The 19,707-nt window shown below is 38.6% G+C and overlaps 2 protein-coding genes across 2 annotated transcripts in view; one reads left to right on the top strand and one right to left on the bottom strand.

Moving 5' to 3' along the window:
• Positions 1-19,707, top strand: part of PDLIM5 (PDZ and LIM domain 5) — a 705,552-nt gene that overhangs the window by 546,246 nt on the left and 139,599 nt on the right. The window lies entirely within an intron of this gene.
• UNC5C (unc-5 netrin receptor C) overlaps positions 1-19,707 on the bottom strand; it is a 152,974-nt gene that overhangs the window by 119,212 nt on the left and 14,055 nt on the right. Inside the window, exon 3 of the mRNA XM_063310736.1 lies at positions 5,848-5,991. Within this exon, the coding sequence (XP_063166806.1) occupies positions 5,848-5,991 (144 nt within the window). The remainder of the gene's footprint in view (positions 1-5,847; positions 5,992-19,707) is intronic.

Below are 19,707 nucleotides of genomic sequence, written 5' to 3'. Positions count from 1 at the left end.
AGTATTCTTGCCGTGAAAACTAAATGGATCAGTACAACCAGAGATATGTCGGTATACCATTGGAAGATGAGACCCCCAGGTCGGAAGATGGTCAAAATGCTACTGGGGAGGAACAGAGGATGCGTTCAACTAGCCCCAGACATGATGACGCAGCTAGCTCAAAGCCGAAAGGACAGCGAGCGGCCCACGGTGCTGGTGGTGAACGGCGAATCCGATGTTCCAAGGATCAACACACCATTGGAACCTGGAATGTAAGATCTATGAGCCAGGGCAAATTGGATGTGGTTATTGGTGAGATGTCAAGATTAAAGATAGACATTTTGGGCATAAGTGAACTGAAACGGACTGGAATGGGCCACTTCACATCAGATGACCACCAGATTTACTACTGTGGACAAGAGGACCACAGAAGAAATGGAGTAGCCTTCATAATTAATAGTTAAGTGGCTAAAGCAGTGCTTGGATACAATCCAAAAAATGACAGAATGATGTCAATTCGAATTCAGGGAAAGCCATCTAATATCACCGTGATCCAAATATACGCCCCAACCACAGATGCTGTAGAAGCTGAAGTAGAGCAGTTCTATGAGGATCTGCAGCACCTACTGGATGACACCCCTAAAAGAGATGTTATTTTCATCACGGGAGACTGGAATGCTAAGGTGGGCAGTCAAATGACACCTGGAATTACAGGTAAGCATGGCCTGGGAGAACAAAACGAAGCAGGACACAGGCTGATAGAATTTTGCCAAGACAACTCAATGTGCATAACAAACACCCTCTTCCAGCAACCTAAGAGATGGCTTTATAGATGGACTTCACCAGATGGACAACACCGAAATCAGATTGACTACATCCTTTGCAGCCAAAGGTGGCGGACATCTATACAGTCGGTAAAAACAAGACCTGGAGCTGACTGTAGTTCCGATCACGAACTCCTTCTTGCACAATTTAGGATCAGACTAAAGAGATTAGGGAAGACCCACAGATCAGCTAGATATGAGCTCACTAATATTCCTAAGGAATATGCAGTGGAGGTGAAGAATAGATTTAAGGGATTGGACTTAATAGATAGGGTCCCGGAAGAACTATGGACAGAAGTCTGCAACATTGTTCAGGAGGCGGCAACAAAATACATCCGAAAGAAAGAGAAAACCAAGAAGGCAAAATGGCTGTCTGCTGAGACACTAGAAGTAGCCTAAGAAAGAAGGAAAGCAAAAGGCAACAGTGATAGGGGGAGATATGCCCAATTAAATGCAAAATTCCAGAGGTTAGCCAGAAGAGATAAGGAATTATTTGTAAACAAGCAATGCGCAGAAGTGGAAGAAGACTATAGAATAGGAAGGACAAGACACCTCTTCCAGAAAATTAGAAACATCGGAGGTAAATTCCAGGCAAAAATGGGTATGATGAAAAACAAAGATGGCAAGGACCTAACAGAAGAAGAAGAGATCAAGAAAAGGTGGCAAGAATATACAGAAGACCTGTACAGGAAGGATAACAATATCGGGGATAGCTTTGATGGTGTGGTCAGTGAGCTAGAGCCAGACATCCTGAAGAGTGAGGTTGAATGGGCCTTAAGAAGCATTGCTAATAACAAGGCAGCAGGAGACGATGGCATCCCAACTGAACTGTTCAAAATCATGCGAGATGATGCGGTCAAGGTAATACATGCTATATGTCAGCAAATTTGGAAAACACAGTAATGGCCATCAGATTGGAAAAAATCAACTTATATCCCCATACCAAAAAAGGGAAACACTAAAGAATGTTCAAACTATCGAACAGTGGCACTCATTTCACATGCCAGTAAGGTAATGCTCAAGATCCTGCAAGGTAGACTTCAGCAATTCATGGAGCGAGAATTGCCAGATGTACAAGCTGGGTTCAGAAAAGGCAGAGGAACTAGGGACCAAATTGCCAATATCCGATGGATAATGGAAAAGGCCAGGGAGTTTCAGAAAAACATCTATTTCTGTTTTATTGACTATTCTAAAGCCTTTGACTGTGTGGACCATAACAAATTGTGGCAAGTTCTTAGCGGTATGGGGGTACCAAGTCATCTTGTATGCCTCCTGAAGAATCTGTATAATGACCAAGTAGCAACAGTAAGAGCAGACCACGGAACAATGGACTGGTTTAAGATTGGGAAAGGAGTACGGCAGGGCTGTATACTCTCACCCTACCTATTCAACTTGTATGCAGAACACATCATGCAACATGCTGGGCTTGAGGAATCCAAGGCTGGAGTTAAAATCGCTGGAAGAAACATTAACAATCTCAGATATGCAGATGATACCACTTTGATGGCTGAAAGCGAAGAGGAACTGAGGAGCCTTATGATGAAGGTGAAAGAAGAAAGTGCAAGAGCTGACTTGCAGTTAAACCTCAAAAAAACCAAGACTATGGCAACCAGCTTGATTGATAACTGGCAAATAGAGGGAGAAAATGTAGAAGCAGTGAAAGACTTTGTATTTCTAGGTGCAAAGATTACTGCAGATGCTGACTGCAGTCAGGAAATCAGAAGACGCTTAATCCTTGGGAGAAGAGCAATGACAAATCTCGATAAAATAGTTAAGAGCAGAGACATCACACTGACAACAAAGGTCCGCATAGTTAAAGCAATGGTGTTCCCCATAGTAACATATGGCTGCAAGAGCTGGACCATAAGGAAGGCTGACAGAAGGAAGATCGATGCTTTTGAACTGTGGTGTTGGAGGAAAATTCTGAGAGTGCCTTGAACTGCAAGAAGATCAAACCAGTCCATCCTCCAGGAAATAAAGCCAGACTGCTCACTTGAGGGAATGATATCAAAAGCAAAACTGAAATACTTTGACCACATAATGAGAAGACAGGACACCCTGGAGAAGATGCTGATGCTAGGGAGAGTGGAGGGCAAAAGGAAGAGGGGCCGCCCAAGGGCAAGGTGGATGGATGATATTCTAGAGGTGACGGACTTGTCCCTGGAGGAGCTGGGGGTGTTGACAACCGACAGGAAGCTCTGGCGTGGGCTGGTCCATGAAGTCACGAAGAGTCGGAAGCGACTGAACAAATAAACAACAACAACATCATCACCTCAAGGAAACAGTCAGCCTATACAGAAGGGGAAATCGACCATCTCACCATATGGAGCCAATTTCCAGGTTTATTGTTATTTTTTTTCAAGCTGCAGATGGAGAAGTTGTTTCAATGGTCAGTTCACATTTGCATGCACACCAGTGATTACTTGTGGAGAGCACTGGGAGGAAATGTGGTAGTGGTGGCTCTGCAGGAAGCTATTAGATATTAGTCCACTTGGTGCATGTCTAATATGATATGGATGCTGAGGTCACTGACTGAACATTGTATGGCACACCACGTTTGGGTCACTTAGCCCTTTTCCACATATATGCAAGGTGAGTATTGCCATCACTAATGTGAATTAGTTAACATTTCTGGCAGCTGAATGTGTGAAATGACTTTAGAAAAAGGTGAATTTTGAATGATATAAAAATTACAATAAAGATGATGGTTCTGATTCATCTATGTATGTCTTTATTAGATGTGACAGTCAAGTGATAAAACATATAGGTCTGAGTTTTAAGTTTAGTTTTTTAATTTGTTCACACTGATACTGAGAAAGAAAATTAGGTCATCACTTGTTTACCTTAATTTCTGGCCCTGGTAATCAATCATAAGCATCACCAAAACAAACAAACCCACACACAAAACTAAAGAAAAGCAACAAAAACCCCATCCTTAAACATTAGTTAGAAAAGTCGAACATAGGATTCAGTAGATGATGCTGGAGCAGAACATGTTTCTATTTCAAGAGCCTTTATGTGTCTTAAGAATTCTTGTTTATGAATTATTTTAATAGCTTCTATAGTGTTTCATGGAAAAACTGTACATTCCGATAAAAGGTTTTTCTGGGAATTCATTCATTTTACTAGAAGAGAAATTCTCTTTCACTAAAATGTCAGGCTAAATGCCAGACTGATAGCCAGCTTCCAGTGAGCATTCACCAAAAGCTGTTTATTTCACTTCCCTAAAGGCAAAGAAAAGCTGACTCTGAGTAATGGCCCTGGCTTTCATTGTTAAGTCAGAGTAAACGCATTTCATCCACATGATAGTAAAATGAGAATCTCCAGTGCAAATACGGCTTTAGAAGACAGTCTTCTCTTTGAAAATTAATGGAAATTAAATATTTGTATAATAAGCTGAATATCTGTGTTTCTGTTCGCCTTGAATCATGTCAGGGGAAGTAGGGAGGAACAGAGGAGAAGAAATAATGTAATATTAATATGGATGTCAGTAAAGTAAGGACATTTTTGCAATCTTATTCTCTTCTCTATTTAAAGCAAAATAGAGCATGATCCATTCTTTATTCAGCCTACTAAAAGCAGCGGAATCAAACGGTTACACAGATCTAATCTACTACCATGGATTGTATTTATCCTGTCAAAAGCTTTATTTGGATAATATAACTATTTGTTTGACTGCCGACAATTTCTCTAGATGGAAGGCCATTAGTTGCAGCACACTTCAGATCTGACAGATTAATGGATCTACATGATGCAACTCTAAAGTTCAAGAATCCATCAAGGGAAATAAATATCCAAAGCTGAATTGTGAATTTGAGAAAAATAAAAGCCTATTCATTTTAATTTCATCTTCAGCACCAAAAGAAGTATTCACAATATATTTAAAGATCAGACTGATTCTTAAGTTTTGCAATTTATGTTCAGCTTAGTAAATAAATATGGAGAATCAAGTGACAAAACTTAAAAGGTTTTATTGCCAAGTTGTGCAATGCTTTTTTTTATCTTTTGAGTGGCTTGAGAATCGTACACATAAAAGAGTCAGCACAAAGAAATAGACAGAAATTTGTCTGCAATATTATTAACATGATAAATTCTTTCAACCCTTTGTCACATTAAAAATTCAATTCAGCTGTAATCTTTGGAGGACACCATATCTGGCTCTGTATAACTTGGCTTTTCTACTTCCTTGATGACAGTTTCTTTTGCAACTGATGTACGTTTTAGAAACCATTGTGCTGAAGTTTTAATTACTGGTGTTGATAACTGGGAATCTTTATTCAGGTGATTGTTCATAATCTTCTTCTTAATTTGAATGAACTGAACAATCATTTGCTCTTTTTGGCTTTCCAGAGCCACACATCTACATTAAGATGTAGAATGTATACTTTTTGAAGCACCGTCTTCTTTTTTAGTTTGATTTGAATTGCTTTATACCCTTGGTGACATTTTGATCTTAAAAGGAATATTACAAAACTATTGGCAACATCTGTTAAGTACTACTTTAAAAGTAACAACAAAACTGGATGTAGTAGCAATACAAAAGTACCCTTTTTTTTTCCAACCTCAGCAACAACACTTGACAAGAATGGGCAAGGAACAAAAGGACTTACTGGCTGATGAGTGGGATAAAAATCATTTTAAAAGAAGAAACAATAAGTCTGTTCCAATCAATCTTCTTCCATTCATTCTTATCTTTCAGGAAGGAACAATTTAAACAAGAGATTACAGTGAACATCTGTATGTACAACAATTATCTCTATGATGCTATACTAAAGTTGCTAAAGTACATATGCTACAATCAAACATAATTTGAGGCACAGCACTTGAGAGAACTCCACACAAGCATAAGTACTGATACAAATAAAACTTTAGTGAAGATAGATAAGATAAACTTTTATTGTCATTTCACTATATACCAATATACAACACTATACACCAAATGCTACTGGGTTAGATTCTGACACAAAGCATCCAGAGTAGTGAAAGAGCATTAATTTGATTATTCCAAAAAGCTTTCTAGCAAAGTAAAGAAGGAAGTACTTACATGCAATACGGACATAGGCCTTCCTACTCTTGGTAGTGCCTGCAGAGCTCCAAGCAACACACTGGCACCAATAATCTTCAGGTCCAAAGAGTTCTTCAACTTGTTGCCGTGAAATCTCAATGCTTACCTCTCGAACAATGAGTCCTACCAAAACACAATCAATATGTCTATATTGATTTCAGAATTTGGCGTTTTATAACAGCAGACAGGCAACTCACTGGTATGGAAAAGGGAGCAGTTGCATGACAAGGAAGCACTTTGAATGCACCTTTGAAACACACATACTTTTTCAAAATACAGTTTTTAGACTCAAAGCTGCCTCAGACATTTAAAAACAACAGAGGAAGTGCAAGTCTTTTGGGGATCCTCTCTCAAACTTCAAGAGATCATTCAGAGCGGAGGGTTTCATTTCTATGAAGTAACAGAAAACTGTCCAGTCAACTGTAACTAGGAAGTCTCAAGGAGACATAAAATAGGTGATGGGAGGCACATTGTGCCTGCAGGCTGTCCATTTCTAGTATTTGGGAACATAATGTGCATGTTCTTCTCTCTTCCTCTGCCCAAAAGCAGAGCTGGTAAGAAACCTGAACTCTTCTTGGGTTTCATCAGGGAGGCTATCATGAAGAGCTTTCTGGACCTGTTCATGCAGCTGCTCAGGTGTTCCTTATTACTGCCACCTACTTTCTTACTTATCCTCCCCCTTTCAGTCCAGAGGAAATAAGCAAAGCAAAGTGATAGAAAAGTGAGGCTCCAACAGCTGCCTGGATGCTGTCTGGCAAGGAAATGGATGGAGAAACAAGGAAAAAATGAGCAGCAATAATAGAAGGCAATAGTGGTAAAGAGGTGGACTGCTAAGGCAGGAGAAATGTCGAGAAATAAATCCAGTCTTACATGTATCTGTAACTACCTTACTGAGGAAATGACTAAAGTAAGAAGAAGGAAAGAGAGAAAAGATGCATTTGTATAAAATATGCATTTTATAAAACTAGGCACATAATTATAAAACAAAGTTAAAATAAGCAGTAGGTCATTGTCAGTGCTGTAAACTAATCAAGTTATGTTCATTTACATAAGTTGGGAATAAAATAGCTTTTAAACTGGATCGCGTCTTCTTGTAAAATTCTTAAGAAATTCTTTTTCACCGGGTGTAAAGGCATGCTAGTGATTGCCAATATCATAGATATCCGATATAACATACCCCAAGCTTGCAGTTTAATTATAAGTTTTAGAACCCACATAAGATTTACAACATGCTGAATAGCCTTCATTTACTGATCCATACTGTGATTTTAAATTCCAGTATGATACTGTGTGACAAAGAAAAAACACAGCACTTCCATTGTTGATAAAATATTTATTCATACATTTCACATCCAAGGGTTTGCTGTAGACAGTCTCTATTGTTTCAGTTACTAGATTTGAGGCTATTTTTTATTTATTTTTTCTTGTATTTTTATGTATTGGGCCTACAATTAGACATATATTTGCTTTAAATGCCTGGTCCTATTTGAACTTGCCTTTTCTGTTCTTGGGCTTTCTCTTATTAGAAGAAATGAATTGTGTTAAAGTTGCTGTTGCTTTTTTTATATTCTTGTGACCTTCTTGGATTGCCTGTATGCTAAAATGCAGTCTTCTCTGGAATTGAGGAGTCCTAAGTAGTTTAGAGACTGGATAATGTCAACAAAAGTAATGGGATAGGGAAGAGAAGGCATAGATACCGCATTCTGTCTGCAAATCATAAAAGACCTAAGGCTAGAGAATTGCCTGAATGAATCCAAACCTGAATGAAGCCAAGCTGTGAAGGTCCAATCTGAAGCACCAGATATGAGTCTAAACCAATATGATGAAAGTCTTCAAAAGCAAGTCAGTCTTTGAGGGAATACAAGGATTTCATTTCTACTTGCTTGGTTTGTTTTCTGACACATGCCCGTTCCTCTGTATCTTTTCTTTTTTAGCAATAGCCTTTTTTTTTCTATTTCAGCTTTCCAGACAAGTTACACTTGATGAACACACAACATATAACTCAACATATAACAACATATATTAGACATATAACTCTTGTATATGCATCTCTATATATTCTTATTCTTGTAATTATTATCACTTTTGTTTCCTATTAAGTTCTTCAAGTAAACACTTGCAAAGTTCCTACCTAAAATAAATTTAAGTACAATATATTTAAATGTACTCTTTGCTTGCTCTCACCATATAAACCAAGCAAGGTACATATGAAGGAAATGTTTTGCTTACTGGTCTCTGTATATATTGTATGCATGAGAGAATGTGCCAGGTGGGTAATTCATAGCCCCTAGACAGATGATACAAGCCAGAAGTACTTGGACACATGCTCTAGATCCTATGAATCAAATGTTTTAGGGAACAATTTAACACTAAGCTATTTTAGGCTGTGCTAGCATTTTTTCCTTCTGTACAAGGATTTCTTATTTGGATTTCAGGAGGCAGGTTTTATTGCCCCTGGCTCCTAAGGCAAAGAAGTCTAAGGCTTGTCGTTACAGTGGCAAATTATGTTCTGCAAAACCACTGATTACAGAGAGCACACAGTGTGAAGTAGGCTATTGAAGAACTGTTAATAAAAGCAAAAAAACCCACATAAATGTGTTGGCACTAAATGGGAAACCTCTCCAGTTCATAGACTCCAGTGGACAGAGAAGTGGAAATAAAGATTACTATAGCTGACAAAAGAAAAAAAAATATTACATGCAGGAAAGCATACATAATTTCTTTATCCCTGGTTTATTTGTCAAACTGCTGAAAAAAAAAATAAAGTATAGTTAAGATTTTAAAAACAAACAAGGTGAAACCTGCCACTACCAGTAAGATTAGCTTATAGAAAGAAAGAAAGAAAAAAGGTTTATATATATAAGGCTAGCTAGCTTCCTTCTTAAGAGCTAAGTTTAAAACTCTAGATCAAATGTCAGAAAAAATAGTATGGCAAACCTACCACCAAATCTCTCCCAGAATCTGAAATCATATGACATTTTCTTAAAACAGCCTTCTAAAATAGTTTGTTGGCATCTAATTGTAAGTTGCATGGAAGAAGTTCTAAGACTAGGGTTAGGAATACATTTTAGATAGTATTCACATTCATGTATGGGTCTCGCTATTTGCAGGGGCACGTAAATCCAAATGGTTGGAGACACTGGATCCTGAAAAACCTTAAAGATTTGTTTGTCAGTAAAATACCTTAAAGAACTAATGGGGGGTGGGGAAACTGGTGAGAAGCCATAATGCTGGATTTGTTGTTCCAATTTCTGAAGTCAGATTAACATAGGAAGACCCTTTCTGGCTGCAGATTTCTGTTCCACAGAAAAATACTGAATACCCTTTTTGTTTCAGTAGATGTAAAAGTGACTACTTGTTAGACCCCTCCACATCAGAATCGTAGACAACTTATGCATCATTTAAGAGATGCATAATTGCAGATCAGCTGCCATTTGAAGAAAAGAACAGACCCAGATATTGATACAACCCCCTCCCCCACTTCTATAGAATGGTAATCAAATAAGGCTATTTTGGAAAACAAGCAAGTGTTTTCCAAGAATGTTAATAGAAAATAGCCTTAATTTTACTATAATTCATAGCTATTGAGTTTTTTAAGGGAAATATTTGTCTGCTAATGTTATCCATTCTGGAGTATGAAGACCATGAGACTCCCTTTCTTTGCAGAACAATCATACTGTGACACCTGTAGGCAACATGTAACATGGTTAGGCAGGATTCCCAGACTAGGCTTTTGTGTAAATCACAGACACCTCACTTTATGCTGCTTAACTTGGTTGATAGATTTGAACTTAGCAGAAGGCCCTTCTCAGGCACTTGATATAACACAACTAGATAGCATTTTATTTATTTATTTATCAAATTTGTCACCGCCCATCTCCTCCCACCAGAGGGACTCTGGGCAGTTTACAATAAACTTTACAATAAATTTTACAATAAAATTTTATTTATTTGTTTAAATTTAGGCTCTACCCAACTCCAAACGGACTCTGGGCAGTTCACGATGTAATAAGCAGTAATATATGCAAAACAAAACAAGATGGGATCCAGTCACCCAATATAAAAACACAGAGAAAAATACATCCATCAAGAGCTGCCAATCAGAATGCTGTAATCCAAGGCATGGGAGAACAACTAGGTCCTCAGGGCCTTACAGAACACCAAGAGGATGGGAGTCACATAGATTTCAGGATTTTTTTTTTTTTTTTTTTTGCAAAATATAATGCAGCTATACCATTTGGAACATTTGATTGTTTACTGCCAGTGTGAGGGTGCAATTCCACCTTATTCACACAGCCCATGTTTCAAAAGAACTTTGCTCTGTAAGGACCAAGGCTGTCCATCCCTTTAGCCTCTAGCCTCACTAAATGTTAACAGAGGACAGTTAATTGTTTTCTTCATACAATTTTCTACTACCATTAATATGGTAAGTTCATGTGAACTCAGTTAAAAACAATAACAGTCCCAAACTGTAACACTGAAACAAACAGAGGAACCACAACAGCTTTCTTCAACTTGCAGAATCATCAGATAGTGTCTGGGCTCATACACTGTGTTACAGCAGAGTGTGGATTGTTTGGACTTGTGTTGACGAAGCCAGCCATTTTGGTTTTTAAACATTCTTTATGGCTTACCACACTGCAGCAATAAAGTCCATTATGGTTTATTCAGTTGGCTTAATACAAATAGTGTGAACACAGCTTGTAACATCTGTTTCTGTTTCTGCTATGGCTTTTACTGCATTTCATCTTATTTTTCTTAAAACAAGCAAACAAATCAACAAAATTTATTATCCTTGGCATTTTATCCTTCAAGCTGTGAACTACTTTGCATAAATAATACTTCACAATAGCATTTTGTGAAATTAAAAGACTCAAAATGTACTGCTGTGGTTTCAAGGATGCAACAGAAATAAAACAAAAGGAATGTATATCTGAACAACCTAAAAAGGTGTTGTGTTATGTCTTTCTTTCCTCTGAAGAACTACTTTGATTTCAGAATAAGGCCCCAGCTATGCCCTTTCCCCTGTTTAAAGCATGGCCTCTTGTCTGTCTGTTTCTATTTGGAACTGCAATTGTCTCTAAGTTAAGGCTTTTTACCTACTTTCTCAGAATTAGCTTTGAAAGGTGAGAGCAACAATTCAATAAGAACCTTCTTATGGCCACAAACCTGATCCTAACTATGTTTGGAAATGGCCTTGCTTTCTTCCTATGCAGACTGCAGTTTCTGATTATTTGTTCAAGACAAGAAACAGATGGACAGATGGTTCATAATAACAGCATTATGATGTCTTAAATGCTCCAGTATCAGCTTTTCTTTGGGGTTATTCCAGATCGTTATAACAAGAAACAGCTTTTTAGTGTTTCAAAGCACTAGATGCTTCGAGCTGTTATAAATTATCAGTCTTCTCTCCCTTGGTGGGCTCTTTCTGGTTAGAAATCTTCAAGCATTGCCTAAGCAACCATTGCTTAAGGTTGTCCTTGATATCTTACATAAACTGGAATACCTGCCCTATGAGAATTTCCTCAACTGTACAATCTTCAGTTGTGCAACATATTCTACCATCATCAGGTTTCTTAACAATGTGCATAGTGCTATTCTAGAAGCCTATCAACTCACACTTTTGCTGCATTTTCCAAACCACCTTTTATTATGACAAAAAAACCAGATTTCAATAGTAATTAAGACCTTCAGCTCCAATCAGCATAAAGTAGTCAGTGCATCCAATGCTGTGGCTCAGTTATTATGGGTATTTATGATTGGAAAACATCATGATTTATTCATAGAATTTTATGAACATCTTTAGAAAAGCTACACAATGCCTTTTGATTAGTAGTGCTAGGAGCACCCAAGACATGGTTCTGCTCTTCCTGCAACACACCAGGATACTCATCAGACCATTTAAAAACTGTTTCATCACTATCTTACCTGCCTGTATGTAATTCTGTATGCAGCTTTAGGCAATCAAGGCAAAAGGCATCAGTGCATTATAAAGAGTGTTAGTTCAAATGATATGTTAATATTTAAAAATGCTGTGTAAACTTGTTAATGTTAGCAATATGCCTTAAAAATGCAAATATAGTGTGTTAACAAGTCTCAGCTTGTCTCTACTGAGACCATAAGCTTGGCTTACGATCACAATGTGTTAGCAACATCCTTCTAGTCTTGCCACAGCAGTTTGCAGCAAGTAAGAGAAACATCTTGTCAAACCAAATGATTGAATGCAAATATACAACTTCAGCAACTGGAAATGGGATTTTTTTTCATTCTTGCCTCAAATCAGCAAAGTAAATCTTATCACCATTTGCCATGAAGGTTGAAACCCCTAATATGACAACTCTTCCTTGGCAAGCTGAAGAAAATTAATTTTTTAAAAACATCTGCAATAGCAAGTGTGGGTATACAGTATGATATTGTAGATCATATAGAATATTTTTTCCTTTGTGATCATCTTTGCACATCCTGTAAAGATCGTATCTTTGTGCTTCATGTGAATGCCTCACACAAAGAATTATACCTAGTGAAGGGCATTCTGTGTGATATTTTAACATTTACTATTGCTGCTATAGAAGCAAACAAAGGACTCTTGATTTAATAGCAGCAGCTATGCTGAAGTTTTTTGAATGGATCAGAGACCTATTCAAGTATTTTCTTAACTCCCTCTCTCTTTAGAATACATGAATCTGTTTTTTGCTTCTGACTAGGTGGTTTAATATTGGTTGATATCTTTTTTTTTTAATCCATTCAATTGTGTCTGATTCTTGGACACTGCCTAGACAAATCCCTGCAGTTTTCTTGGCAAGATTTTTCAGAAGTGGTTTGTCATTGCTTTCTTCCTAGGGCTAAGAGAAAGTGACTGGCCTAAGGTCACTCAGATGGCTTTGTGCCTAAGGCAGGACTAGAATTCATGGTCTCCTGGTTTCTAGCATGGTGCCTTAACCACTGCACCAAAGTGGCTTTTGTGGTTTGTTTCTAGGCAATCACAAAAAAGAAAGCCTGCCATTACAATTCTCCCACATACCACCTGCTCTGAACTGTTCTTGAACCTCTAGGAAAGTTTCCCCAAACAGGTAAGCATCCTTTGATTTGGGTCTCAAGCAATTTTATGTGTCCCTGAAATGCTCTTCCCCTTGCCCAGATCATTGAATTTTTAAGGCATGATGGCTAAAAATCAGCAGTGGGGTTTTAAAACATTTAATGTGAAAAATTCCAAAAAATCCAAAATAAATTTCCAAATTTAAATCTCCTTTTGTATCAGTTAACTACTCTACATCACTGCACTGCCCACTGTGATCTTCAGGAACACACCAAAACTTCAACAGGCTGTCCCCTCTCTGAGCATGGGAATGCTGGTGAGAAGCAAGGGCAGAAAAAACCCCATGACCTCTTGGTTCTCAGAAGCCAAGGCTATATCAGCAAGATATCAATAATAATGACCATTAATTAGAGTTCCTGTTTAATTCAAATTTAAAGACTTTAACTCTTTACACTGCTTAAGGATAATGAACAAACTGATATCCTTTTAAGAGGACATCCTGGGCAGATTACACAAACAACTTTCTCCTCCCTATTATCTGCATTCTTTACATTTTATGGTTAGGTTAGTTTATATTTTCTGTTTTCCCTCAGTAGAATTTTGTCTGCTAGGCTAAAAGCATAAATCTAATTATTGCGTCAGCTTGTCAAGGTACATAATTTGTCTCACACCATGAAATCATAGTTGTTATTTGGGAAGGGAAGTGGGGAGGAAGTTGCCCTTCCATGTCCTTACCAGATTTCCAAACTTATGTGTACTTGCTGGGAAAACTTACATCTTTAGTCAGCTTGCTAATTCTACATGCTGAGTGACTATAATAGTAAACAATTACACAGGCCTGATAGGAAAAAGTTACCCAATTGAGCAGTCCTTGCACACTATGAAACCACTAGGATGAAAACAAAAAGAAGTCAAAAAAATGAGGTAATTGTTTCATCTAGTGCCTAGCAGATGAGCACTGGCATCACTCATCCATTTTTATACATAAAATCCACAAATGAATAACTGCCAGTAACCACTGAGAAAAATCCAGGAAATTGCAAATTTGCATGCATTAATAAATTTACATAAATTCAAACACCAGGGCTCAGAAGCATGTGCTTTCCATTTAAAGTTATGTCATAACAAACTTAATTGCAGGGGATTGATTGCAGGAGTTCACAGAGACTAAGAATGCTCAACAAGAGTGGCATACTGTATAAAAAGCTAGTAATTAAAAATTGTTAATGAAATGCCTTGTACTTTCATTTGTGGTTCTGCTTTGGTTGTTTTCCATGGTGAAAAATTATAAAACTACAGAATTTGGGGACTCTGGGACTCATTCATCCACTGTGTCCATCTTTATTTCCAAAATGATGAAAAGGCACAACAGAATTTTCTTTACTTGGAGAAAGGTTATAGTTAAGATTTCCATATTTATTATCCTAGTATTCCTTGGTGCTTCAGCAAAGGATCGTTACCTTGTCGTGGTGCTGGAGCTTGAGCACCTCAATGATGCCATGAGCTAAACCGTGAAGGGCCACCCAAGACGGGAAGGTCATGACAGAGGGGTCAGACTAAATGCGATCCCTGGGGAAGGTAATGGCAACCCACCCCAGTATTCTTGCCGTGAAAATTCAATGGATCAGTACAACCAGAGATATGTCGGTATACCATTGGAAGATGAGACCCCCAGGTCGGAAGATGGTCAAAATGCTACTGGGGAGGAACAGAGGATGAGTTCAACTAGCCCCAGACGTGATGATGCAGCTAGCTCAAAGCCAAAAGGACGGCTAGTGGCCGACAGTGCTGGTGGTGAACTGCGAATCTGATGTTCTAAGGATCAACACACCATTGGAACCTGGAATGTAAGATCTATGAGCCAGGGCAAATTGGATGTGGTTATTGGTGAGATGTCAAGATTAAAGATAGACATTCTGGGTGTCAGTGAACTGAAATGGACTGGAATGGGCCACTTCACATCAGATGACCACCAGATCTACTACTGTGGACAAGAGGACCACAGAAGAAATGGAGTAGCCTTCATAATTAATAGTCAAGTGGCTAAAGCAGTGCTTGGATACAATCCAAAAAATGATAGAATGATCTCAATTTGAATTCAGGGCAAGCCATCTAACATCACCGTGATCCAAATATACGCCCCAACCACAGATGCTGAAGAAGCTGAAGTAGAGCAGTTCTATGAGGATCTGCAGCACCTACTGGACAACATGCCTAAAAGAGATGTTATTTTCATCACGGGAGACTGGAATGCTAAGGTGGGCAGTCAAATGACACCTGGAATTACAGGTAAGCATGGCCTGGGAGAACAAAATGAAGCAGGACACAGGCTGATAGAATTTTGCCAAGACAACTCAATGTGCATAACAAACACTCTCTTCCAGCAACCTAAGAGACAGCTTTATACATGGACTTCCCCAGATGGACAACACCGAAACCAGATTGACTACATCCTTTGCAGCCAAAGGTGGCGGACAGCTATACACTTGGTAAAAACAAGACCTGGAGCTGACTGTAGTTCAGATCACGAACTTCTTCTTGCACAATTTAGGATCAGACTAAAGAGATTAGGGAAGACCCACAGATCAGCTAGATATGAGCTCACTAATATTCCTAAGGAATATGCAGTGGAGGTGAAGAATAGATTTAAGGGACTGGACTTAGTAGATAGGGTCCCAGAAGAACTATGGACAGAAGTCCGCAACATTGTCCAAGAGGCGGCAACAATATACATCCGAAAGAAAGAGAAAACCAAGAAGGCAAAATGGCTGTCTGCTGAGACACTAGAAGTAGCCCAAGAAAGAAGGAAAGCAAAAGGCAACAGTGATAGGAGGAGATATGCCCAATTAAATGCAAAATTCCAGAGGTTAGCCAGAAGAGATAAGGAATTATTTGTAAACAAGCAATGCGCGGAAGTGGAAGAAGACAATAGAATAGGAAAGACAAGAGACCTCTTCCAGAAAATTAGAAACATCGGAGGTAAATTCCAGGCCAAAATAAGTATGATCAAAAACAAAGATGGTAAGGACTTAACAGAAGAAGAAGAGATCAAGAAAAGGTGGCAGGAATATACGGATGACTTGTAAGGATAACAATATCGGGGATAGCTTTGACGGTGTGGTCAGTGAGCTAGAGCCAGACATCCTGAAGAGTGAGGTTGAATGGGCCTTAAGAAGCATTGCTAATAACAAGGCAGCAGGAGACGACGGTATCCCAGCTGAACTGTTCAAAATCTTGCAAGATGATGCTGTCAAGGTAATGCATGCTATATTCCAGCAAATTTAGAAAACACAAGAATGGCCATCAGATTGGAAAAAATCAATTTATATCCTCCTACCAAAAAAGGGAAACACTAAAGAATGTTCAAACTATCGAACAGTGGCACTCATTTCACATGCCAGTAATGTAATGCTCAAGATCCTGCAAGGTAGACTTCAGCAGTTCATGGAGCGAGAATTGCCAGATCTACAAGCTGGGTTTAGAAAAGGCAGAGGAACTAGGGACCAAATTGCCAATATCCGCTGGATAATGGAAAAAGCCAGGGAGTTTCAGAAAAAACTATTTCTGTTTTATTGACTATTCTAAAGCCTTTGACTGTGTGGACCATAACAAATTGTGGCAAGTTCTTAGCGGTATGGGGATACCAAGTCATCTTGTCTGCCTCCTGAAGAATCTGTATAACGACCAAGTAGCAACAGTAAGAACAGACCATGGAACAACGGACTGGTTTAAGATTGGGAAAGGAGTACGGCAGGGCTGTATACTCTCACCCTACCTATTCAACTTGTACGCAGAACACATCATGCAACATGCTGGGCTTGAGGAATCCAAGGCTGGAGTTAAAATTGCTGGAAGAAACATTAACAATCTCAGATATGCAGATGATACCACTTTGATGGCTGAAAGCGAAGAGGAACTGAGGAGCCTTATGATGAAGGTGAAAATAGAAAGTGCAAAAGCTGGCTTGCAGCTAAACCTCAAAAAAACCAAGATTATGGCAACCAGCTTGATTGATAACTGGCAAATAGAGGGAGAAAATGTAGAAGCAGTGAAAGATTTTGTATTCCTAGGTGCGAAGATTACTGCAGATGCTGACTGCAGTCAGGAAATCAGAAGACGCTTAATCCTTGGGAGAAGAGCAATGACAAATTTCGATAAAATAGTTAAGAGCAGAGACATCACACTGACAACAAAGGTCCGCATAGTTAAAGCAATGGTGTTCCCCGTAGTAACATATGGCTGCGAGAGCTGGACCATAAGGAAGGCTGAGCGAAGGAAGATCGATGCTTTTGAACTGTGGTGTTGGAGGAAAATTCTGAGAGTACCTTGGACTGCAAGAAGATCCAACCAGTCCATCCTCCAGGAAATAAAGCCAGACTGCTCACTTGAGGGAATGATATTAAAGGCAAAACTGAAATACTTTGGCCACATAATGAGAAGACAGGACACCCTGGAGAAGATGCTGATGCTAGGGAGAGTGGAGGGCAAAAGGAAGAGGGGCCGACCAAGGGCAAGGTGGATGGATGGTATTCTAGAGGTGATGGACTTGTCCCTGGGGGAGCTGGGGATGTTGACAACTGACAGGAAGCTCTGGAGTGGGCTGGTCCATGAGGTCACGAAGAGTCGGAAGCGACTAAACGAATAAACAACGAAATTTCTTGGTGGGATTGGGAAGCATTTCTGTCTGAAATCAAAGAATAGTATACAAATGATTACAGACCATGCTGCTGTAATGCTTAGGTGCATTTGAAGGTTGTGTGCTGTTTTGAAGTCGATGCCTATGTGTATACTTGTGAAGAATGTTTACTAAGAATGAAAAAATGGAGAGGTTTAAGACATGCACATGCTGGCAGATAGTGGGTAATACATGTTCTGTTGTGAACAATGAATGCATGTCAACAGAAGTTAAACTATCTGTGGCTTCAACCCATTTTTTTATATGGAAATGAGAACCCAATATGGTAGGACAAAAAATAAAAGTTGAATTTATTGGGAATTGCGGTATTTAAGAAGTATGTGCGGTAAAACAAGAAAGGGTTGGGTGAAGAATAAATGGATACTGAAAGAATGTGGATTGAATGCAAAAGAGTACAGACGTTTGTTGAGATTATTTGGTCATACAGAGAGAATGAATTAAAACTCATATCTTTATTCCTCTCTCACACACATAAATGAAAAGAAGGAAATAAGAATTGGTTAAAAGGAAAGGGAAGATCAATAAAATGGACTGGATGATGAGATTCTTAGAGTGAGATGAGAAGTTTAAAGAAAAAGGTAATATATGAATCAATGTGTGGATATGATGGAAGCAATAGTTTGCAAAGATAGAAAAGTATGCAGGAGAATAGTGACCAATGCTTAAATATATTTCCTCCACCTCCCACTTTATTTTATGCTTTAATTCCTTTACCTTATTGTTTCCTACTTTATTCTTGTACTTTGCATAATATTGCTTATTTGAAACAAAATTGTATGGTGAGTATATATCTATGTATTTTTATTCTTGGGGGGGAACATATTTGTGGGCTTCTAGAATGTGGTCCTCATTTTTATTCAAGCACTTCAAAGAGTTTTTATTCAAGCACTTCAAAGCAGATACTGTGCATTTTTGCTATACAGAAATTAGTAAATAGGTTCCATATGTAAAAAGGGAAAGAAACACTGTCCAAGGGGGAAAAAATGCTGTGAAAATCTAAACCTGAAGCACCTAGTTTATATATAAGAATCTGTCTTGTATGAAACATTTTTGACACTTACAAACTGTTTATACAGTTTACTTATGGAAGTTTCCTGGAAATAAATATTCAAGGAGAGTGTGTGTGAGGGAGAGAACAGAAACTTTGGCTAAAAGAAAACAATTGCCATAACATAGCTATTAAATTTGGCTTTCTACATTTGCTGAAATGGCCCAACAGCTTTTCTAGATAATATCACCCAAGTGATCTCATCCTCCTGAAATCATTTTTACAGTGTCCAGAGCTTTCTCCAAAATTTGGCAGTGCACTGGCACCCAGCCATCAAGAAAGAAGAGGGAAGCCAGATCTATGGAAGCCGCATTGAAGTTGGAAAGCTATGGCTGAATTTTAAAAAAGCCTGGTACGGTACTGCCATCTCAAGGAACTGGGAGTATGCAACTCCACAGAATGAACAAGGACCAGAAGGTTACTATAACACCCACTTTCTCTCACTCTCTAGATTACAACTAAATACAAAAGTTTGGACAAAACGTGAATGGAAAACCTGCATACCAAGCCTCTTTTCTGAAACCTCTTGGTGGCATGTTTTTTTCCCCTCCGTTTTGAGGCAGGAAAACCCTTCAAACTGCAACCTCATCATAGGCTAATATAGTTTTAAAAACAAAGATTCTTTCCCAAATCCAGGGGAAAAAAGTCCAAGCTTCACCAATCTGCATCAGAGTCCCAATTATTTTGGCCTCAGGCTCTTCACAAAGTTAACTGTGACACCAAGCCACCATAAAGTAGCCTTTTCCTTGGCTAAACCATGGTTTGTTGAATAATAAGTCACAATGGGTAGATTTACACAAACACTAAGCCATAAATGATGTCTTAAAAACCCCAGTGATTTATCATAATTATTCAGATCCAAACAACCCATACTCAGAGCAGTATGTGAACCGAGCCACTGTAATGGATATGTTTGAATGTGTATACATGAGAGAAGAGGAGAAACCCAATAAACTTTAAACCCTGGTTAAGCTGACTATGGCTTTGCAACCACCAATGCTCTTTCTGGCATTAATATTCCTTAGGGTTAACAAAAAAATAAAAAATAAAGTTCTACAT

The sequence above is a fragment of the Candoia aspera genome, chromosome 8, assembly GCF_035149785.1.
Source record: "Candoia aspera isolate rCanAsp1 chromosome 8, rCanAsp1.hap2, whole genome shotgun sequence".
NCBI classification, from domain to species: domain Eukaryota; kingdom Metazoa; phylum Chordata; class Lepidosauria; order Squamata; family Boidae; genus Candoia; species Candoia aspera.
The sequence above is the reverse complement of the archived record's forward strand: the minus strand, read 5'-3'. Positions and strand labels throughout refer to the sequence as shown.